The sequence below is a fragment of the Pogona vitticeps genome, chromosome 14 (assembly GCF_051106095.1).
Source record: "Pogona vitticeps strain Pit_001003342236 chromosome 14, PviZW2.1, whole genome shotgun sequence".
NCBI classification, from domain to species: Eukaryota; Metazoa; Chordata; class Lepidosauria; order Squamata; family Agamidae; genus Pogona; species Pogona vitticeps.
In genome coordinates, this window is record NC_135796.1 from 15,427,778 (window position 1) to 15,451,881 (window position 24,104).

Here is a 24,104-nt window from a genome sequence, read left to right on the forward strand (position 1 = left end):
GGATTGTGCATTTGCTTAAATGAGAGATGACAAAATCGGATTGCTAACTGAAACCTTATAGAAGACCACTGGGCTTGATTCTATCTCTGTTTATTCCCAGGCTGGGAATATTGGAGCAGAGCCTCCATTCTCCAGGGCTCGGTGGCTGTGGCTTGTGGTAGCTGGTTTTGTGAGTTCTTAATCTCTTTGGCCTCCCTGCAGTCCCTGAGGCTAGAAGGAGATCGATATGGAATAGGTTAAACTATAGACCTTGTACAACTCTGTAGTTGCGCGTATGGGTACACCGTGGGATAATTAACATCTTGGAAATAAAATAGACTGCCGCCCATTACTTGTTGTAAGAGAAAAACTGACTCTCTGTTTATTTTCATTTATTTTTGGAACGCCCAAAAGATTATCTCTGCAGAAGGGGGTGGGGGTGGGGGAGGTTCTTTTATTTATTTCTTTGCTGAGTGGCAAATTTGAAAGTCTTTTCATGCATTGCTCCGCCTATCTAGAAAATCTATGCCAGTGTGCTTTTCTAAGCCAGTACATAGTATAACTTTGTAAATACCCCCGAAAGATGGAGCCTATGCACGAGAGCAAGCTGAACAACTGACTTTTGAGACAGGTCTTACAAAGGGCCACTTAGAACAGCCACCTAGTAATACAGGTGTAGAGTACATAACATTTTGCTACGCTCTCACCTTACACCCCCCCTTTTTTGCTGGGGGAAAAATCAGCCTCGTAAAGCAATATTTCACCCCCAGAAGCCACCAGGAGATGGTACAATTCTTCTCTCTTTAATTTACTCTTTAATTGCCACTGCCAAATAACACAACTCATAGGCCAACTTAGAACTGGAAAGGCCCCAGGCCCCGACGCCCTCCCTTCGGAATTGCTACAGGCCTACACCGAGTGGTGGGCGCCGGTGCTCGCTGCCCTGTTCACCGCCGTCAATGAATCCGGTATGATGCCTAGGACGTGGACACAGGCTATAGTAATCCCGATTTACAAGAAGGGCGACAAGAAATCCCCAAACAACTATAGACCTATAAGTCTGCTCGACATCATTGGGAAGATGTACGCCAGTCACCTACTTCACAAACTTCAAGATTGGCTACTAGATCAAGACATCCTGGGACCCGAACAAGCGGGTTTCAAGGCGGGAAAGTCTACACTAGACCACTGCCTGATCCTATCCCACATGATCTCCAAATACGCCTCACAACCCAATACCCGCCTCTACGCAGCCTTCTTAGACCTAAAAGGGGCCTTCGACTCCATCAATAGAGATATCTTATGGCTAAAGCTCGCTAGGCTGGGTATGGATAGGAGGCTCCTATTTCTAATTCAAAAATTGCACGCAGGCTCCACATGCCGTATAAAAATTTCGTCGAAAGGGGCTCTTTCCAACCCCATTCTCGCCAACAGAGGAGTGAAGCAAGGCTGCGTCCTGGCCCCCACCCTGTTCAATTTATTCATAAATGACCTCGCCCCACTTCTATGCAATATCATCGGACGCAGCCCCAAACTAGGCCATCTACAGATACCGATCCTACTGTACGCGGATGACATGGTCCTTCTTTCCCGTACAAGGGTCGGCCTAAAGCGGCTCATTACCTGCTGCCTTGACTATTTATCACACAATAACCTTCAATTAAACTTCGAGAAAACCAAAATCATAGTCTTCGGCAAGGCTTGGAAATCTTTCCCATGGTCCTTCCATGGGAAATCTATCCAGCAGGTCAGAGAGTTCAAGTATTTGGGCGTTTTCTTTCACTACCGTCACTCCTGGACAACTCACCAACGGGCAGCAACTAAGTCTGCCAAGCTCTCGGCACAAGCCATCCTACGTTTCCACCACACCTGGGGCCATGGCTACATCCCTGCCGCCCTGCAGATCTTCAACTCGAAATCAGTCTCACAGCTCTTATACGGCGTCCCCATCTGGATGTCTTCACTACACAGCTCCGTGGAGAGAGTCCAATCTGTATTTCTATACAAAATCTTAGGCCTTCCCCACTGTGTTCCATATGCTGCCCTATGTCTTGAATGCGGTCAACAGAGAATTGAAACTAGGGCCTGGCTCAGTTTCCTAAAATACTGGGTCAAAATCTGTTTTCTCTCTCCTAAGGACACCCTGCTTCAAGCCCTGCTTGCTGACAGTTTGTTACCCAAAGGCCTGGCCCTATTCTCAAAGAAAATCAAGACCCTAGGGCTGTCACCAGACCTAATGGGCTCAATACCCCCCTCTAGGGTCTTCCAAACCATCAAAAACAGGGTCTTGGACATAGAAGGACAAACACTGTTTAGCGCGGCCCTGAAAGTCTGCTCTCCGCTGTACTTCCAGCTACCTCTCACCCTCGGACGCAGACCCAACTACCTTCATCTTCTAGAACAGCCACAAGACCGCTGAGCATTCACCCTCGCTAGATGTAACATATTACCATCAAGTCTAGCGCAGGGCAGGTATAGGGGCTTACCAACAGAATTGAGAATCTGCCCATGTGGGCAGGGAAAGACTGAATCCCTGCAGCACATGCTATTTTATTGTACACTCTACAAGGATATCCGCCTGTCACATCAGATGGTCTTTCTCCCCCTTCATTCCGGATGGGCAGACCTGAGGAAAATACAATACCTTCTAGGTGACCTTAGCAAGGAAGTCACTCTATCAACCGCCAGATACGTCCAGGCCATTATCCAGAGACGCCGCAACATGTTCCCCCAAAACGAGGGGCTCCAACTTTGATGTTCTGGTTCCTCCTCCCCCCAGCAATGAATCTTTCCCCGGTATTTTATTGTTTTATCATTTTATTTATGCAGCATGCCAATAAAGGTTTCTGTACTGTACTGTACTTAACTGAGGCTGAAGAACCTTTTTTTTTTTCAAAAGCAAAATGGTTCATCAAGTCATTTCCAGTCTTGAAAAGTAAAAAAGGACAGGAGAAGACTTCACAGGTCTAGGAAAGAGGGTGGAAAATGGGGCGGATAACAACAGCCACACCTTTTGTGTCTGCTCGTGTTTTGTCAGAGCAAAACCCTCTAAGAAACATATTAAGACCTTATTATTATTTTTTTAATGGACATAGTCTGGTCACGTACCCTTTCAAAGGTTAAAACTCATCTCCAGAGTACTGGATCGGGTTTTTTAAAATTTTATTTTCTTGTTCACTTTTAAATTTTTGCTTCTTTTGCCCTGATGCTGAATACGGGAGCTTGGGAAAAAGCACGTCGCTTGTGGAAAAGTTGAACTAGACTCAGTAATAACAGACTGTGTGGGATGGAAATGAAACAGAACCTGGTCAAGATGGTGTTCTTGTGGGTGCTTTTCAGGTCCAGGAAATAGTCATTTTAACCCCTCCCAGAGAGCACCATTATCTCTTTGTTTTAGCTGGTCAAATAGCTTTATTTTTTATTACACTGTGTTCTAGTGATCTTTAAGTTATGCTGTTGTTAGGTGCTGTCAACTCACCTCCAACTTAGGGTCACCTTAGAAACAAGCCATCTCTAAAATGTCTTGTCCTCAATAGCCCTGCTCAGCTCTTGTAGACACAAGCCTGTGACTTCCTTTATGGAGTCAGCCCATCCTGTATTTGGTCCTCCTCTTTTCCTGCTCTGAGATGGAAAAAAAAAACTGGTCTCAGAATCTTTAGATTAATTACATACCTCAACGAAAAGGCATCAAATCAGAATTCGCACCATGCCCTGGCTGCGTCAAACACAACCGTCACTAACTGGCGTAATCAAACACATCTCCCACTAATTGAAGTTAATTAATAAGAGGTCATCATGTGTTTTGATTTTACCTTTTTTCCCCTCTTGTTTTGCTCTAGGAAAATGAATTGAAAGATGCTGTATGTGAGAAGAACCGCCTGAGGCTCCAGTATGCCAGCGTCTCCCAGAAAGCACTGCAGTATGACCAGGTAATAACTTAGGTGGTGGGAGCCTGTTCGTTGCTTCTCATTTATCCCTATGTCACAACTCTTGGAAAGAATCCCTCCGTTCTTCGGCCTGTGCTCAGCATTTTACTGATTTCAGGGCTTTACACAGGCTTCCTCTTGAGTACTACATCCAGTTCTAGACACCACATTTCAAGAAGGAGGCCGACAAACTGGAGAAAGTTCAGAGGAGGGCAACAAGGGTGATCAGAGGACTGGAGACGAAGTCGTGGGAGAAAAGATTGAAAGAACTGGGCATGTTTAGCCTGGAGAAAATAAGGTAGAGAGGAGATGAGATAGCACTTTTCAAATACTTGAAAGGTAGCCATACAGAGGAGAGGCAGGATCTGTTCTCCACCATCCCAGAGTGGAGAAAATGTAATAATGGATTCAAGTTCCAGGAAGCTAGATTTCAGTTGAATATCAGGAAAAACTTCTTAATTGTTAGAGCAGTACAACAACAGAACCTATGACCTCAAGAGGTGATGAGCGCTCCAACACTGGAGGCATTCAAGAGAAATTTAGACAACCACCTGGCAGAAATCTTTTGATTTGTATTCCTGCCTTGAGCAGGGGATTGGACTCAATGGGCTTATAGGACCCTTCCAACTTAGTGATTCTTCGCATGGTTATCAGTCATGGTTTTCTTGACTTCAAACGCAGCCCTTCGTATCAACACAATTAGGTGCGCCGGCAGATCAGTCCATATAAATAGACAAATGCAGCAGCATGGAGCATCAGATGGAAGCGGCATTAAATGACGTAAATGAGAAGAAGCTTTTTCACACTTTTTTTCTCTGTTCTGATATATGGCATGGGAATCATGGACATTAATGCGGGCTGCCATAGGCCTTTTCTTGCCATCTGCCCAGCAGAGACTGGAAATTAGAAGCATGAAAGATGGGAGACCCACCCAAGTGGTCTTGGGTTGGAGAAACCCGTGTTGTAAAAATGACAAGAGCAGCCACTGGAGCAGGATCCAAGCGCTGCTGCGAAAGGCCTCCCCAGGGCGTTGAAGCCCGAGAGCAACCGCTCAGAATAAAACTGAGATTGTTCACTTCACAGCACTGTTCTCGAGCCACGATTCGCAATCTGCTCACTGCTGGCTGTAACCGAGGGAGGGAAAATTAATTATCAGGTCTCTTAATTACAGATGCTTGCAATTCGGGTGTGTGCGTGCCTGCGTGTGTGTGATGGCTGTCTTTAAATTTGCCTGAAGCTCTCTGGAATTCAGACGGAAGGTGGTGTAAGGCAGGAATCTGGGGGGAGGAAAGAGGTCCAAGAATTCCATGTGGAATACATTGCTGGTCTCTAACCAGCCCTGTCTTCTCCTCCTCACTCATGGCGTTTATTGGAGACAAATAAATGATAATTTTTAAAATGCAGTTGTTAAAGTCCTCCATGTTTTCAATCATTCAGTTAAAGATGGGCATGAACCGGTCATTTGTGCCAGTTTGTACTTTATCCGAACAGCTGTTCCGCACCGTGTTCAGCTCCTCTGAGAGGCTCCCTCTCGGAGGCAGGCATCCCCGAGGAGGTGGAGCAGAGAACGCGTTCAGCTGGCGCTGGAACTCCAAACTGGAGCAGGTTCAGAGGAGGGCAACGAAAATGATCAGAAACCAAGCCCTAGGAAGAAAGTCTGAAAGAACTGGGCCTGTTGAGAATGAAGACTGAGAGGAGATAAGACGGCACTTTTCAAATACTCGAAAAGGGGTCCTACAAATGAGGGGCAGGATCTGCTCTCTCCGTCCTCCCAGAGTGCAGGACACGTGATAATGGGCTTAAGCGACAGGAAGCCAGATTGAGGCTGAAGATTGGGAAAAACGTTGTCATTCTTAGAGCAGTACAGCAATGGGACCCATGAGCCTGAGAGGTGATGAGTGCTCCAACGCTGGAGGCCTTCAAGAGAAAATTGGAAAACCTTCTTTCAGATCTGCTTTGATTTGGATTCCTGCCTTGAGTAGGGGGGGGGGTTGGACTCGATGGCCTTGTAGGCCCCCTTCCAACTCATTTATTCTATGATTTGCTTATTTTGCCCACTGGAGGAAACAAAATTCAAAGTTCCCTCCCTCGCTTGTATTTTACGCTCTCTGTCTTAAGAGTGTTCGGTTCCGGAGACGCAGAAGGCAGTACATATCTGAAAGCAAATACCAAAATGCTAAAAGAATTCTCTGGCACTTAAAGACCAAGCAACGTGTTGTAGCTTATGTTGCCACCAGCCTGTTCTCCTTTAAAGTTGCCACAGGATTTTGTGTGTGTGTGTATATGTGTGTGTTTTATACTTGGCTAATATTGCAGTTTATCCCAAAGGAAACTGTTCTGTAAGAACAAGGAGTACAGGGGATCTACTAGTCAGTCAAACTAGGTCAGCCGTCTCTCGCTGCCAGTGGGGGGGCTTTTGGCATTCTGATGTAATTTTCACTTCACGTTGGGGCCCATATGTTCTTGAGACAGCAGCTCGCCGAGGCAGTAATTAGATCCACTCGCATCCACGTGCCTAAATGGGATTGACGGACCCCCCACGAGCATCCTGGGGACGGGACAAGCTCAATTCGTTCACAGCTGTGCACTCCGTTCGAGGCAAAATGCCGAGGAAAGGTGAAGATGTAGGTTTTGCCAGCTGAGTCTAGTGTTGAGAAGCCAGCCAGAACACAGAGGTGTTCCCACTGTGCAAAATAAACAATTTAGCCTTCTTTGTAGCAGATTTTTTAAAAAAATTCATAGAGTGATTTCTGAGATATTTTCTGATCCCGCAGCAGAAATCTTACACCAAAGCCTGCTCGAATGCTTGTTAAGGCACACAATTGTGCCCACCAAGGACTGGCAGAAACAAATTATTTTATTATTTCTTTAAAATATTTTTAACCCGCCTTTCTCCTTAAGAAGGACCCAAGGCAGCTTGCAAAAATTAAGACAGTGTTTAAGTTAGTGACAATGAGTATACAATACTGAAAGGATCAATGAATTCAACACGAAAACAAACCCCAGCAACGCCAAAACATATTCAGGGCAGTGAAGTACAACAATCCATTTCAAAAACCTCCCTCGGCAGCCATTTGATCAGAGAAAGCTTGCCTGAAGAGAAAGGTCTTTGCCTGCCTGCAGAAGGACAGTAAAGAGAGCCTCACCTTCTGTGGGAATGAGCTCCAAAGTCTTGGAGGAGCAACAGAGAAGGCTTTCTCCCATGTGCTCCCCCCCAAACACACCTGTGAAGGTGGAGGGGAAAACCCTCCTTCACTTGTTTCCATTGCACCCTTCACATTCTTCCGTCACATAATTATCACTTATGGCCGGCTGAATGAGTCGATACCTAATGCTCCATAGGTGAGCCCCACTGCTTCTTCTCTTTTCCTCTGAAAATAGTCCACTCTCTTCCTCTTTCACCCTAATGGAGAGAAAGTGTGAGCTCTCCTCATTTCCTCCTCTTCTGTTCTTCAGGTGAAAACAGACTATGATCAGCTTAGAGGAATTCTCGCTGCAGTGACCAAGGAACGAGATTTGGCTGTCAAGGAGAAACACCAGCTCCAAGCCAAACTGGAGAACTTAGAGCAAGTCCTTAAGGTAGGTGGTGAGAAGGAATGGGAACGTAAACAGGGAGGGACATGTTTTGGACAGCGGAATGCGCATAACGATGGTGGCGGTGACAATGATGACGACGGAGAAGAGTCATTAATATGGCCATCCAAACCATTAGCCATATAAAGGTGGAGAGCAAATGATGCTGGCTTAGTTTGAGGTGGCTTGTGGTCCACAGCGGAGTGGTAGAAGACTTGTTTTATGTGCAAGAGGGTCCCAGGTCGTCAACAATATCTCTACACAGAGATGGGAAAATTCATCTGTCTGTCACCCTGTAGAGCTTTGTCTTTGTGGACTGGCACAAACGAGAAGGACCAATGCTCAGACTCCGTATCAAGCGGTTCTTAACTCAGTGTCTGAGAATAAACTTTGCAGGCAGAAAGTCCCCATTGTTCCAGGGGATATCAGTTTGAACTGTGAAGGATCTATCCAAGTGGCGTACCTACTGTGGAGATAGGATTCAGCACCTTGGAGAGTTCCCGCAATTCAATTAAACCAGGTTCTGTGAAACTGAAGTCGCCACCGGCCTCAACGGGAAGAGAGAGGAAATCCAATAAGGTGTATAATTTTTATTTAAATTATTTTTACACTGCCTTTCTCCTTAAAAAGCTGGCTGAATAGCTCAGTAGTTTAGGTATCTGATGCAGAGCCAGAGGTCGGGAGCTGGATTCCCTACTCCGCTGCCGAGGAAAAAAACCAGCCTATGTAGCCTTGGGCAGGCTGCCCCGAAGAAGGGAAGGCTAAACCACTTCTGAGTACTCACTACCTCCAAAACCTTGGAAAGGGTCACCATATGTCAAAATTAACTTGATGGCACACAATTATAATTATTATATATTTTGCTAAAGCAACTAAAATGGGAAAATGCTGGAAGGTTACCGGCCGCGCACGGCTGATAATCAAAAGGAGATAATACGTCATCCTTGCAGGAAGACATGAGAACAGAGGGAGAGTGAATTCTCAATCAGTGTTATGAAAATCCCATATCCCGGCTAGACTCCTACCCAGCCCCAATGTGCACCATTGTTTGAGGACAACTAATTCGGTTGTGTGTGTAGGGTAGACTCATTTTTTTTTGTCTTACATGAAAAAGGAATGAACAAGGGCTGAGAAGGAGCAGCCGGTTGCCCTCAAGTTCTTCCTGCCTTGAGATAGCTACCTCATTCTACCTAACAGTTGGGCTGGCCATAGCTTGTCAAATAAATGAAAACCCTTGAAGGTTGATTCAGGAGGAAGGAAATTAAAAAAATCGTGACGGTCATTCATCAGTGTCCATTGCTACATTTCCAACCCACCCACCCACCTTTCTGATGGAGGCCACACCTTTTTCCATTTTTGAAATGGACGATTTAAGCATAAACAGTTGCTAGAGAGGAACGGTCCCCTTTTTGCACGTGAAGAAGTGTACTTCTCAGGTGAGGTTTATGTTGGCCACCCTTGGCTAAAGAGCTACCCTCACTTCTTCTAATCCGCTCCACCTTTATAACGGTTTAAAGCTTGTTTTCCTTTCAAAAGCAGGAAGAATGGGAAAGATCATTACAGGCTCTTCTGTGTTTTTTTGTTTGTTTGTTTCTTAGCAATGCAGAGATGCAGAGTCCATCAAGAGACAACCATAGAAACAGGAATAAGATAAAACAAACCAACGATTGCTTTCAGAGCTTGCAATCCCATCTACGCTTACCTAAGAGTAGGTCTGGTGAATGAAAGGGGATATATATGAGAATATCACCATTTTACAGGGCTGGCATCTCCAAAGTGTCCCTTTTAGAGCAATGTAGAGAAGTTGAAATGCCGTTTTATGGTTGTTAGATAAGTAGGGCACAGTGGGTTTGTTTCCAGAAGAACAAAGGCAGACAAATTTGTGGTTTAAGCAAAGGAAGGAAGGAAGCCCAGCATTCTCCAACATCTGCCCCTTACCCTTTAAGGGGGTGGGGAGAGATTTGTCAAGCAAGCCCAGATAAAAAAAATTTTTGTTCCTATTTCAAAGCTTCAAAAACGGGCACGGTAACAGAAGGGAGATAAAAAAGATCTCATTCAGCTTCCGTCTCTTGTTAAATGTGGACCATGGCTAAGAGGAAAGTGGGTCTCTATGGAAGTGTAAAGGCAATCCCTTTTTGTGTGTGCATTCCTGCACCCACACTAAATTTCTCAGGGGTCACCCCTTACCTTTGGGTGAGAAAAAGCATGCAAGAGATTAACAGGGTTGGGGAGAGGAAGGCCAGCATCTGATGGAAGTGGAAGGGCAGGTAAAGTCTGTGGGCCTGTAGTTAACTGGTCAAGTCCCCTTGCTTGGGTGGTATGTTAAAAGAGGCATGGGCAAGTGGTATAGCCAACACAACGTTGTTGTGTGTGGAATTGTGTTGTTCAAGATCTGAGCCATTCGCCCCATTCCATCTTCTTTGTCTCTCCATGCTTTGCATCCCGCGTTCCCAGTCCATCCCTCCCCATCTCTGACTAGCAGGTCTACCTACGATGGCCACCACCTACGCTTGGTCCTCACCAGGCTATGTTCTTTTGGTGGTTCCTCTGCTCAGTTGGGTCAGTTCATAAAAGTAAACATTGCTTGAGATGGTCATGTTTCTCCTGGTACAAGAGCAAACACACATTGCGAAGGCATCTAACAGAGAAGTCTCTTTGGAGGGCGGCTAATTCTCCTGCCTCTCTGTTGATTCCTTTGTGTGCACTCAATCCCTCGAAGAGCTGGCTAGATGGCTCGGGGGTTCAGGTACAAGAGACTGGGAGTTCGATTCCCCCAATATGAGCGTCCTGGGAGAAGAGCCAGCCTGGGTGGCCTTGGGCAAGCTGCACAGTCCCAGGGCGCCCCCTAGAGGAAGGGAATGGCTTCTGCCTTACTACTGAGCGATGCCCTCTTCTCTCTATCTGTGTTCAGCTTTTGACCTCTGCTCCTAGCTTTCTAGCTCATTTCTAGAAAGCTCACTTCTTTAGCCTGCCTGCAGGTACATGATCGTCCATTGCTTTTTCCAAAGACTTTCACAAGAACTCAAACATCTCCACAGTGCAAAATCAGCAGCTGTTAAACAACTGAATATCTTCAAACATATTTTTTTTAAAAGGCCTGCGGTGTGTCTTGTTGCAGAGTTTTGAATTTCTGGTTTTAAAATCCCTTTTGCTGTGCAGTAGAAGTACAGAGACTCTGAGAGGATAGCTTCAAGTAGACGACTCTTTTCTCATTAACTGGCACTTAAAGTCTCAATAACTCAGTCTGAGACATTAGCAGGAGAAAGAATAAAAATGTTTCGTTGCTTACAGTTGTGAACAGATCAACAGCAGACAGTCAAATGTCCACTGCTTCCAACATACTAAAGAGAGGGAAAAGGAACACTTAACATAGAGGCGGGGCTCTCTTTGGAATTCAGTGTCAGAAAGCAATGATTGGTTAGTGCTGGATAGATTGACAGTTGCTCCAGCCACACTTACTAGAGGCCACCTAAGAGGTTGTAAAAACAACATAACTCTGGGTAGCTATTAAATGGCTCAAATTCAGATTTCTCACTTAAAGCTTCTGAAGGAGCTGTCTCAATTTGAAGGCCAGAAAGCAGGGATAAATCTTGGAAGCAAGTGATGTACATTTGCGAAATTATTTTGGACAGAATGGCATAATTTCACTATAGAACTCTTCTGGCATCTGCAAGATTTGCTTGCCGGGGAACATGAGGCAGCCTGTCCGCAGAATGAATTATGGGATGTTCAGATTTTCTGCAGTCCTTGTGCGCCTGCCATGTGTCTTTGACATCTTTCCAAAACAGGGTTCTCATCACCCCTAGCCCTTTGGAGGATTAGCATGGGACGCATTGGTAGCCTCCTCACAGCAGGAAGAGTGCAATTGTTGCTCGCTCAGCTCACGGTTTGCTTTCTTTTCCCTGATCCCACAGCATATGCGAGAGGCTGCTGAACGGCGGCAACAGCTGGAATTGGAGCATGAGCAAGCCTTGGCTGTTCTCAACGCAAAGCAGAAGGAAATCGAACTCCTACAGAAGGTGGGTGGGGTGGGAGGGCTTCAAAAAAAAAAAAAGCCAGGAGGCAAATTGCCCCCCGATCAACAAGAACAGACTCTGTTTTCTTATCAGGTCTTATAAATAGTTCACCACATTTAAACAAGCCCAAGTTTGTAAGCCAACAAGCAATGTTGGCTTCTCGTTGTGGTTTGCAGTAAGCTTAACAAACCATGGTTTGTTTTTTGAGCTGGGTTCAGACAAGGCAGCGACAAGCAATGATTCAGCAAGCCACGAGCAGGCTCATCCTTGCATGTGAGCCTCACTTAGGTGTGATTGTTTACCTAAAGTGTTTGGGACGTGCTGGGAGTTTTTGAGCTGTGCGGGCCCTCTGAAATACACGATGCCACCAAGCTGCAGCACAATGTAGGCACCATTCCTAATTCAACCCCCTCACCCTGTGTAATATGTCCACAGGCTCTTGCAGTCAACATGCCAAAGTCCTTAAAAAAGTTATGCAAGAGGAAACCATAATATGTAATGTTGGTGCAGAAGGGAGACCAACACTGGTTTTATTAAATTCTAATAGCACGGCTTCTCACCAAGTTAATAACCATTGGTTTGAGGCAGGGTGGTTAAAACTGCAGCACTGCAGTCAAGAACCTGCTCACAATATGAATGCAATCATGATGGGCTCAAGTAGCCAGCTTGAGGTTGATCCAGCCTTCTGTCCTTCCAGGGTCGGCAAATTGAATACCCAGCTTGCTGGGATGGTGCAATCTGTAGCTTGTTTAATTAGGTTGTAAACTACTCAGAGAGTAAGCACTATGGGGTGGTATATAGCATATTTTTCTATGTATAAGACACTCCCATGTATAAGACACCCCCACTTTTTTAATCCAGAATTAAGAAATCTAAGTGGGGCTTAGCAAGTGTAGGGGGAAAGGGATCAAAGCACTGCAGGATCGCTTTGATCCCTGCTTTCCCCTCCACTTGTTTTTGTTCTATCTTCAGCTTACTTCCGTGTATAAGACGACCTTCAATTTTTAGTCTAAATATGTTAGACAAAAGTATAGTCTTATACATGGAAAAATACGGTAAGCAGCCCACTGTGCTTCGGTTTTATTTTGCTCCCACCTTTCCCTTCCAGCAGCCTGTAATCAGAGGTAATGTTCCCGATGAGAATATAGGAAGCATTTACTCCATTCTGGCAGTTCTTTTCACTCTGTCAGTCAAGGAAAGAAGGACATAATATTATCCTGCCAAACTCCACTGTAGATAAGAAAAAGCTAATAAAATAATGAAGTTTGCCGCGAAGCTAGATTTGCAGCGCCTGTACACGTCGCTTTCTGCGTCACCATATTGTGCTTGGATTCTGGAAAGATATATTACTAAACCTGTTCTGACAGATTCATAACAGATAAGGCAAAGATAAAACAAAAGTTTCATATTACCTGCCAAGGTATTAGCTGTACTCTGGAGAGCCGTCTTCTCTTTGCTAGAGAAGGATCATGAACCCAATATTAAAAACAAAAGTTAGAGAGAGAGAGAGAGAGGAGTTTTCACTGTATGCACAAAAAGAAGGTTTTATCACTCACTTATGGAGAGCAGTTATACCCCAGTGCTTCACAATGAGTTGTGACTGCATATTTACGCAACAGGATTCTGCCCAGTGTGTAGTCTTTCTTTTGAGGTGGTGGTGGAGAATCTAAGAAATGTTGTGATGGTGATCATGGTTGTGGTGATGGTAAGGATGATGGTATCTTTTCAGGCTCAGGTTGAAGCAAAGAAAGAACATGAAGGTGCAGTTCAGCTGCTAGAGGTAAGTTTGTCCATCATCCTATTCACTTCCTGCTGTTACTGCTTTTAGGATTGCAAGCTAGTTTGAGTGGTACATTACTTGGCTTGCAGATCAACGGGGGAATGAATGAGCCGAGAGTTAAAAGCATGCTTCCTTGTGTTTTGAGGATGTTCTGATGTGTTGCTGTGATGACGAATCTTAGTGTAAAAATATCACCATCATCCTCTTAGAACTGCAGAACTGGAAGGGACCTCTATGGATCATTGACTTAAGCCCCTGTCAAGGAAGCCCAGTTGGGAATCAAACTTCCCAACCTCTGGCTCCATTCCTAAACTACTGGGCTATCTAGCAGTTCATAATAATAATCTTAGACCTGCAGAGCTGGAAGGGATCCTGTAGATCATCAAGTCCAGCCCCTGTCAGGGAGGCATAGTGGGGAATCAAACTCCAATCCTCCAGTTCCCCAGACACCAAAACCACTGAATTATCCAAGGTGTCTGGCAATAAGGGATAGATTTCTTGTTCACAGAAATGAACAAGAAAGAAACGAACAAGAACATTCAGTTCTGAATGTTGTCCTCCTCCTATGTCGTCCAGAGTTGTAGGTAGGTTCAGAGATTAAAATGGGAGGAAAGTTGGCGTGAGTGAGTCTGGAGTGGGGGTGGGGGGTGACCAAGAGACCCACAGTGAGCCTGTTGCTTTGTATGTTGAAGATCCTGGGTTCAAATCATGACAACCAGCCGCTAAAAGGATCTTGAACTCTTCACATGTTGCAGAGCCAACTGTATGGAAATGGTCCTCTCAAGCTGTCTAGAACAGTGGTCTCCAACCTTGGGCCTCCAGATGTTCTTGGACTACAACTCCCAGAAGCTTTCACCACCACCTCTGCTGGCTAAGATTTCTGGGAGCTGAAGTCCAAGAACATCTGGAGGCCCAAGGTTGGGGACCACTGTTCTAGAAGGTGCTGTTTCAAAAAAAAAAAAAAAAAAAAAAGAAAAAGAAAGAAAGAAAGAAAGAAAGAAAGATTTCAAAGCTTTTCCAATCTGGAAACAAAAACTTTGACCAGCAGGGGAAACTGCGGTCAAGTCAAGGACAGAGAATCCTTAGCTGGTTGGATGGTTCGGGTGACTCACCTCATAAGGGGGAATCTGTCAGTGTGCAAGAGAAGGGCTGAAGAGGAGGCCAGAAAACAAGGCAAAAGGAAAGGGCTCAAGAAAGCCAAAGAGCAGCTGGAACACGACATAGTGAAGGATGAGAAGAACAAATGCGATGTGACAGGAGGAAACGCAGAAAGGAAGTAAAGCCGTCTTGAGGGAGAAAGATTTGCATCAAGCACCATCCTATTACCCAGTTTCTTAAGGGTCCTTCTCTCTTCCGAAATATGGAAAGGTCATTTTTTTGGACTTTCCAGCATCCCACACCAGCATGTCCGATGGGCGCCGAAAGCGATTTTTCTGAGCACTGAGCCGTACCACCATTCCCTGGGGTTTGGAACCTCTAACAGAGAATTCTCAAAACCAGCTCCAGGATTTGAGGTGTCTTGTTTTTTAAAGGCAAGCCATGACGGTTGCAAGGGACACACCGCTCTCATAGTCCATCACGTCTGTCAAGTGGACCTTCTCAAAATGCCAAAGGAGCAGGAGGGCAGGCCAACCCACGCCACGGCAAAGAACACCAGGTTGGGGATTTTAAAAGGGGTGCCTTTCAGGACAGGGTGAGAGATGGAGAGAAGCAGAACATGGGGACCTGGGGAGTCACCTAGCTTTGCGCAAAGGTGCGCCAGCGTGTCTTAGATTGGGTCTGAGGCAGGAAGAAGCTCAGCGTCATCGTTGTTTCCTAACATGTTATTGAGCACCTCCTTAGCTCAGCAAGAAACAAGGTTGACGCACCAAGCGGAATATTGAGAACGGAGTCCAATAATCATTTAGGCTCAGTCAGATCCCATTTTCTGCCCTGTCGGTACAAGCAGTGTCCGGTGCAGTAACAATCCATATGTTTCCACTGGCTCATTAATGACAATAATGATCTTTGACACTCCCTGGGAATTAATGAGTGAGGCTTATTTTTTTAAAAAAAATTGACTCCGAGGTTCCCTCTCTTTGCTTTCCCGACCTTTGAGCTGGCCATTGATCCTCAAAAAAAAAGGTCTATAAAGAGGAGTGTGTGCATTCCTGTTTTCCGTTCTTAAAAATAAAAAGGCAGCGGTCTGTTGCCTTCTGCCGAGCGGTCCAGCTGCAACACCTCTGTGGGCCAGAAGACATCATCTCTGTCACTCCCAACTGTCTCTGGGTTTGCCAGGAAATGTTCCCCATTTCGTGGATCATGGCATTGCTCACCCAGGACTGAACCTTAAGCCAGGGGCAAGAGGTGTGTGTCTCTCTCTTCAAAGGCGGACGGAAGCCGTTTCCCATCATCTCTCACCATGGGCTGTGTTGTCCCAGGGAGACATTTGATGGAGAGGTCCATGTTCTGAACTTGCAGCTGGCATATCCTTCTTCCTAGTCTGGATGGTTGCTGGTTTTTTTCCCCCATGAAGGATTGAATTTCCCAGGTTTTGCCTTTTGGAAGATGCTTTTTTAAAAAAAACATTTGTGTCAAGTAAGACTTACCCAATGGGTCATCCTTCAAAGTTCAGCCCTCTCTCCAGTATCTCTATAGGTAACATTTCTGGGCTATACATCTTAGCACAGTTTGAATGTAAGACTATGAGGGCAGAGGGAAAGCCTCTGACATCGTTTTCCCTTGAGGCACACAAATCTTTCAAGGTAAGGGCCTGGGAAATCAGACAGGCCAACAGAGCCGTGTTTGATTCCTCCCAGGGACCAACCACAAAACCAAAAATTAAGCCAATTGGTAGAGTGGAGCAAGATTTATTAGAATAAATGGAAGGTCTTTTGCATCATCAGGGACCTCTGCTTCTAAAGACACGCTAACTGTCATTTACTCTGGCTCCAACACACATCCATACATGTGCATCGGCACTGGGCATTTTGTGACCGATTAGCTATTTTTAGGCTCCCTCAGAGCTAGCCAGCATGGTTAGTGGTTAGAGAGGATGGGGGACAGTAATCCAGCAGTGTCCAGAGGGCCACCTTTTGCCCACGCCACACGAGCGTACGACTCACCTGAGATTTGAACGGTCGAGATTGCATGATAGCCTTGTTTTCCTGGCAGATCCCAAAGCAAACAGGCCCAATCTGTTCATGGGCTGGGTTTTTAGAAACAGAGAAGCACTGCAGCGTGGGTGACCCTGGAGTAGAATTAATGCGTTGCCCAGAACAGATGGCGGGGAGCTGTCGGCAATGTGCCGCGCAACGGAGGGATGCTCAGAAGAGGGGACTCAGCAACTGAGTCAGGAGGAAAACCCTGCCAAAGGCTTTGTGGCTGCTCGTACTGGGAAGGGGGAAAAAAGGCTTTAAGAGCTGCTTGCTCGTGCTTTGGCCCACGTGGACGGAGCCCACATTGCTGACCCTTGTTGCTGACCAGAGAATCCACCCAGTTTGCAGTTTGTCAGTGCGCGCACAACACTGGGCAGGAGGACTCTGGCCCCCAAGGACGTGGGGTTTTCTCCTGTCCTTTAAAAGTTGTTCTGCCTTCATGGGGAAAAAATAAAGTTATCTGATGTCCTTATCACTAAATATATTAAAAAGGGTATTACAAACACACACCCAGCTCCTGCAGAAGATAAGGGCCTGCGAGAGGAAATGAGTCCCGCCGAGGCAGGTCGGCGCTCTGACCAGGAAAAAGGATATTTATCTTTCTTGAAATTCCAGTTTAACCTTAATTTTCTGCTGTTTCCTTCTTTCGTAGCGTGCCTATTGATCTTGCGTTCCCTTTGAGCTGATTAATTTTCTCTTCCATCTGGTTGTTTAATTGGCCTGCTGAGATTGTACATCAGCAGCCCTATTGATTAGTTTCCGAAATTTGTGCCAGAGGGGGTGCAACCGAAGCATGTGTTTATTTGATTGCTTCCTTTTAGTTTTTATTTAAAGTGTTGTAAGCCCATCGGCGAGAATATCTATGCTCCTCACTGAAAACCAGGTTTCAGACCTTTATCCCACTGCCTTGCCCTCCTGTCAAAGGTATAAACTGTGGCTCTAACCAAGAGATGTAAAATTTTTATTTTACTTTTATGGAAATAATGTCCTCCACCTTTCACAGACCTCTATAAAAGACTGTAAAAGGGGGGTGGGTGGGTGATACTTGGTCATTTGATTTAGGGGAAGAGAAAAACTACTGGCATCTGCCAAAAAAAGGATGTTGCCCACCCAAAATGAAGGGAACAAGAGATAAAGAATGTAATAATAGTCATGGTGAGGGTGATCTTAGAACTGCAGGGCTGGAAGGGACCCTGTAGATCATCACAGAGCCATAGAGGGGAATCGAACTCCCAACCTCTGGCTTTTCAGCACTAGACTTAAGCCGCTGTGTTAATAGGTGGACTGCTATTCATGGATGCTCCCGGGAATCATGTTTCACCTTTTAAATATGTGGCAAGATTTGCCTGCAGTGTTTAACATCAAAAATTACTCTTGCTACATTGGGTTTTTTTAAGAAAATACAAACCAAAATGGGTTTCCAGCCGTTTCCACTTCCGTTTTCCCACTCCTCTATGTTTGGCAGTCCCTGGTCCTGCCGAAGTTCCCTGAAGTTGGTTTTTTTAAGACTCTGCTGGAGGAGAAAATAGGAGACACACACACACACAAACACCCTTGGCTCATAGGGTCTCTCTTTTTCATCTTTAGTCTGACAAGCCCCCCCCCCAATAGAAACAAGTGTCTGTTCAGATGTTGCTCTGCTAAGACATTTTGGGGGAAATGGTGACACACACACACACACACACCCAGCCAGCCATTGAGGGCAGCTGCTCCTTGACTGCTTCAAGATATGGGGAATCTTTTGCCTTTAAGCAAGAGTTGCGAAGAGCTAAGGCTTCCATTTTTAATTTTAGTTTTTGCCATAATCATTGCCGCCACCAAGCCATCCCTCGAAACATGGCGATCGCCTCGTGGCAGAGTGGCTAAACTGCAATACTGCAGTTGCATCTCTGCTCACAATCTGAGTTCAATCCCAAAAAGCTCAGGTAACTAGCTCGAGATCGACTCTTTCCCTCCTTCCGAGGTCCGTAAATCCTCTCACGGTTGGGGAGAGCAACGTGTAGCCTGCATAATGAAACCGTAAATCGCCCAGAGAGTGCTTTAAGCACCGTGGGGAGGAATATAAGCAGCCCACTTTGCTTTACTTTACTTTGCTTTTTCCTCTGTGCCCATTGGAAACGTTGCTGCTGGACTGATCCTTTCAAGGACATAGGGGCTTTGAATGAAGGGTTCCACAATTTTCCTGCCAAATGACAGACCTCCAGATTTTGGGGGTTTAAAAGCCACAGTGGTTGAACTGGTTTTGAAACAGGTTTCAAGGTGCAGCTTAGATACGCTCCATGTCTATATAAACAGCTTTGAATGTGGCAAAAGGAACATGTGTTTTCTAAATCTGTTGTTGTTCAGCTTTTCAGCTTTTTTTATGTTGGCTTTAAAAAAAAACCAAACAAACCACTCTTTCTTTTATTCCACATCTTTCCGCCTGGTGTCTTTTGTTTTTTGTTTGTTTGTTTGTTTGTGGATTTTGCTTTGCTCTTCATCCAGACCACCTTGGACAGCATGCAGGTATTTCAGAAGAGAAAATATAAATAAACAAATAAGTAAATATCCCTCTCTCTACATCCCTAACCCACTGTGAAGTGAACACATCCACCTTTTGCATGAACGGGAGAAAGGGATACGATGCTTCTGAAAGCATGCTTAGGGGCAGCCGATGGGTCTTCTCCAAGCGGGAAGACCAGATCTGATCCGATCCAGTCTCTCTCTCTCTCTCCAACGATGAACCTTGGCACAAAGAACAGAACTGCTCAAGTTTGACAGATTGACATTGATTACTAACCCTAAGAGCATGCAGAGGAAGTACGGTTCTGAAAGTTCATGCAAAATGGTGACTTTCAGGTTGTTATATGGATTTCGTCTGAATTCAGATTAGCTAGCAGGGTGGCTGATTTTAATGGGAAGACAGGAACAGGCGGTCCTGGATTTATACAAAATAAGGGGGGGGAACTGGTGCACAGCAGGATGGGTGGATTTTTAGCCCAGCAGCAATCTTGGGAGTTCAGTTTCCATGTGCCTGAGCTGGAATGGGCAGTGGTTAGGCATGATGGGAGTTGTAGTCCCAAAGATCTAGCAAGTCAAAGACTCCACGCCTCCATTATGTAAGGATGCATGGTCTGTTTGTATTATATTGTCGTCATCATCTTTGAACTGAAGAGCTGGAAGGGACCATTGAGTCCAGCCCTTGTCAAGGAGGCCTAGTGAGGAATTGAACTCTCAACCTCTCGCTTTGCAGCCAAAGACATTGAGCACTAAGCTTGATTTTCAAGCCTTACAAATTCCACATGGAGAACCAGATAAGCCCTCCAGGTGTATTGTGCAGTTACAGCCATCTGATATGGTTTAACTGCTGTGGCTGTATCCTAGGGAATCATGGGATTTGTAGTTTTGTGATGAGGACATTGGCCCTGTTAGCTGGGGGAATATAGGATTTGTCGTCACAAAATTGCATGTCTTCAAGCTAATGCCTAGGCATACCTCCAGTACTGGATGGTTTCTGTGCACCTCCAATGTGACCTATAGCTGCTGAAACCTTTTCCTTCCTTGGGTCTGTCCAGCAAGAGGATAGTGAACTACCTGTGGAGGAAAGAGGTCAGGGAAAGAGGAGGAAACCGGGCATATAGTCCCAAGACCTTTGCTGTGCATCGCACCTTAAATTTAGTCTCAATTCAGACAATCTACCCTGAAAGTTATTTCTGTTGCACCTTTTATGCATGTGTTTGCAATGCCTGTGATTATCCTAGACTAGATCCTTTTGTCCTGGGGTTTAGAGCTAGCTCTCAACCAGTGGCTCCCAACCTTGGGTCTCCAGATATTCTTGGACTCCAACTCCCAGAAGCCTTTAACACGAGTTGTGCTGGCCGGGACTTCTGGGAGTTGCAGTCCAAGAACACCTGGGACTCAAGGTGGGGAACTGCTGCTCTAGATATATTTGAAGGGGAAATCTGGGTTCTGATCCATGGACCGTTCTACCTGTCCATGCAGTCACCAGTGTGGAGCCCGTGCCAGGAATGAAGGTTGTTTTGGGGCACAGTAGGTTTCATTCCAGCTCTGTACTGGAAACCACATCTTATGTACAAGTAGGAAAAAGCAGTGATCGCTGGGGCAGCTGGCGGTCTGAGCAAGGAAGAAGCAACGTTCCAAAATATTGGGGTGAGGCAATCCCCTGCCCAGAGAGCGAGCAGCCTGTGAACCCCCAAGGTCCTGCCCCCGGCTTGTTCCTGTCCGAGCTGTGGGTTCGAAACAGATTGGCCATTATACGCACAATTCCTGACCTGTCGGTAGTCCTTCAGGGGGTGGCAGAAACGATGCTCAACTGTTAGAGATCCTGGGAGCCATTTCACAATGTTGGGGGGCAAGGGGGTTGTGCTCATGACACCAAGAGCCGATCCTGCTGTTGCTCAAGCTCGGTTGGCGTGCCTCCTCATGTGGTAGAGCTTAGAACACGTAGGATGGTGCAGGCAGAGGACCCTTTCACACCCTGTCTGAACCTGCAGAGAAGAATGAAGTGAAATGGATAGCATCTGGCTGCCCACTGGGTGCTCTGTAGCATCTCCTTTCAGTGCATGGCGATTACATGAGAACCTCCATTATCCCGAGGGTTGAGTATCACTGGCTGCCTGACAAGAATCCTGTCCTGTCAGGCAGCCGTTCCCAATCTTGAGTTCCCCAGATGTTCTTGGACTACCACTCCCAGAAATCCTGGCCAGCACAGCTTGCGATGAAGGCTTCTGGGAGTTTTAGTCCAAGAACATCTGGGGACCCAAGGTTGGGAACCACTGCGTGCAGGGAGATAGTCTGTAGCAAGACTCTCCATATCTTCTTTTGTTCTTAAGCAGAATCTGCATAGGGAGAAGTGCTGTGGATGACATGACATGCTTTGTATGCTGGGTGGGCATCCCCATCACAACAGCTGCAGTCTTCAGATTGTACTCTCATGGCCTTTTTTTACCATGTGGGGTAGGAGAAGAATCAGAATGGGCCACTTTCAAAACTTCTTCCAGTGCCTGGGGTCCTACAAAGAGATCCATTCAAAGGCTTGGCATGCTTCTTTGAGTTGGGATATATATATATATATATATATATATATATATATATATATATATATATATATATATATATATATATATATATATATATATATATATATATATATATATATATATATATATATATATATATATATATATATATATATATATATATATATATATATATATATATATATAGGCTTAAAATCCAAAGATTTCTGCTTTGACTTCATGCCACTTCTCTTTCCAGCTGGACGGACCAAGAAATCTAATTGGGCAACATCTGGATGTTATTCATGGCTTTTATGTGGCTTTCTTTAAACACAGCCAAACAGCTGCCATTGAACATTTTCAAGAATGTAGATACATTTGGTCCAGTGTTAATTTTGTGCTATGGATAAGCAGATGAATGGACAAATGTTGATGATAAACAGTATTGGCCAGGATTAAACCAAAGGCCCATTTGGTCCTATATTTAAACTATGGCTATACCAAAAATGATGACAAATATAATTGTGAAGACTACTTAAGAAATTTCCCCTCTCATCAGTTTTTTCTTGACATTTCTAGGAAGCATGTCCAAGGCTGTGAGATGCCCCCTCCTACAGGATGGCTCTTCCAGAGCATGATAAAGGGCACCTTTCTTTTCTGCATTAGGATCTCTAGAATTTGTGCAACATGTCTGTGCATAAAACTAGTGTCCCATCACTTTGCAAAGCAATGACGGCCACACTACAGCCCTTCTTGTTTCACCGTTAAAAATAATATCCAGTCATTTCCTCCAGTGTTTGAGTTTCCTTTTGGCATTGCTTCCATCCATCCATCCATCCATCCATCCATCCATCCATCCATCCATCCATCCATCCATCCATCCATCCATCCATCCATCCATCCATCCATCCATCCATCCATCCATCCATCCATCCATCCATCCATCCATCCATCCATCATGTGTCCCAGTTTGCCTTCAAGGGAGTATGTGTGGTTTTTCCTACCTTCCCTGTTTTATCACCACAAGGCCGATGAAAGGTAGGTTAAAGTGAGAAACAGTGAAACAACCCAAAGGGTCTTATCTCAGGGAGCGTCTGAACCTGTATCTCCCAAGTTCCTTTCCAAGATGACAACACACTGACTTCCAATGTTTGTATGAACTGAAGCTTCTGCGTGAAGCCAGACGTTGTGTTTTCTGTGGTAGCTGTGGACTTTTTCAACCTCAAAAGGATCACACCCATCACAATGCCCCATACCACCATGTCCTTGATGCACTTCTAGCTACATTTAGAGGCTGCTTCCTTCCATAAATGACTCTATGCAAGCTTCCAAGAATTTCAGCTCTTCTGTAGGCAGAGAAACATGCTCCAGTTGTCCAGAGCTTAGAGAAGTTACTTGTGGGAATGAATTTCTGAGAATCCTCCTGGAATTTTAGAACTTCTGGAATCAAAATGTCATTTTTTCACACTTTGCCTTTGTTTAGTAGTGAATGTATACCTTGCTGTGTGGACAGAAATATATATATATATTTATTTATATTTCTATCCACATATATATACAGTAGGACTGTGGTATCTGCAGGGGATCTTTTTCAAGCCTCACCTACCCACAAATAAACCATGGATAATAGCAACCTCTATAGCATGGTCTCTAGTGGCCAGTTCTGGTAATTAGATCATAGAAATACATATTAATGGGGGGGTTGCATTCAATATTTTTAATATTTTAAAACTGTGGATAAGTGAAACCAGCAGATACAGGCTTCCTACTGTTATATAATGCACTGGTCCATTGGAGCCCTGACACATTTGAGCCTGCCTGCATTCTGCCCCCTCCTGCCAGCATCTTCTCTTCTCTTCTTGATTTGCCCAGGCAAAGGTTCGCGAGCTAGAGGAGAAATGTCGGACCCAGAGCGAACAGTTTAATCTCCTCTCTAAGGAACTGGAAAGGTTTCGGCAGCAAGCTTCAAAGATTGATCTCCTGAGCAGCACCTCGTTGGCATCCTCTGATTTTCCCAGCTCCCCGACCAAATCCTTTGCCCAACTGATGAATGGAATCGCCACTTCCTTGGGGAAAGGTAAGAGGAGAGCCCTTGCCTGCAAGATTGTCTGTAGGATGTTAAGGAAGCTGGATCCACACAATGCTGTGGTTTCTCAGGATGTGTTACAGAATTGTTGGAGTTGATTGCATCTAAAATCCCCCTGACAAATAGCTCCCCAAATCCCCAGCTACTATGGGGGATTCTGGGAGTTATAGTCCCCATGAACACATCCTGCAAACACAGGGCTCCAGATGATACACTAAATTGCATTTTGGCATTGCATGAACCTGTCAAGTCTTGGCCTCAGATAGCAATAGGTCCGGAGATCAGAACCAGTTGATCAGAACCAGAGGAATAAAGCATCTAGAAATTTAAAAAGATGTGTGCCAGATAATTTCAGCCACAGTCCTTTTTCCCAGCCATAGCCTAGGTTTCCATCCTGTGACTTTAGCTGTCTCTCTCCCAACCCCTGGGAAGATGCCGCCTCGCAGAGTGTGTGCGTGCGAGGTTCCTGGAGGTGGAGGTTTGCTAAGGTCTGCTCGGGTTTTACCCATCCTTACTCTTGTGGATCCTCCGCTCGCTGGCTGGCTTTTAATGCATAAATGATTTCCAAAGGTCGCAGCGCCAGCCTTGG

The 24,104-nt window shown here is 45.3% G+C and overlaps 1 protein-coding gene across 6 annotated transcripts in view; it reads left to right on the forward strand.

Moving 5' to 3' along the window:
• The window catches only part of RIMBP2 (RIMS binding protein 2), a 146,380-nt gene that overhangs the window by 85,016 nt on the left and 37,260 nt on the right, over nt 1-24,104 (forward strand). For 3 of the 6 annotated variants that reach the window (XM_078381728.1, XM_078381725.1, XM_078381726.1), the window contains 5 exons: nt 3,819-3,908; nt 7,362-7,484; nt 11,393-11,497; nt 13,224-13,274; nt 23,302-23,506. In XM_078381728.1, the coding sequence (XP_078237854.1) occupies nt 3,819-3,908; nt 7,362-7,484; nt 11,393-11,497; nt 13,224-13,274; nt 23,302-23,506 (574 nt within the window). Of the gene's footprint in view, nt 1-3,818; nt 3,909-7,361; nt 7,485-11,392; nt 11,498-13,223; nt 13,275-18,895; nt 18,952-23,301; nt 23,507-24,104 lie in introns of all 6 variants that reach the window. The other 3 variants (XM_072983591.2, XM_078381724.1, XM_078381727.1) reach the window with 2 other exon arrangements.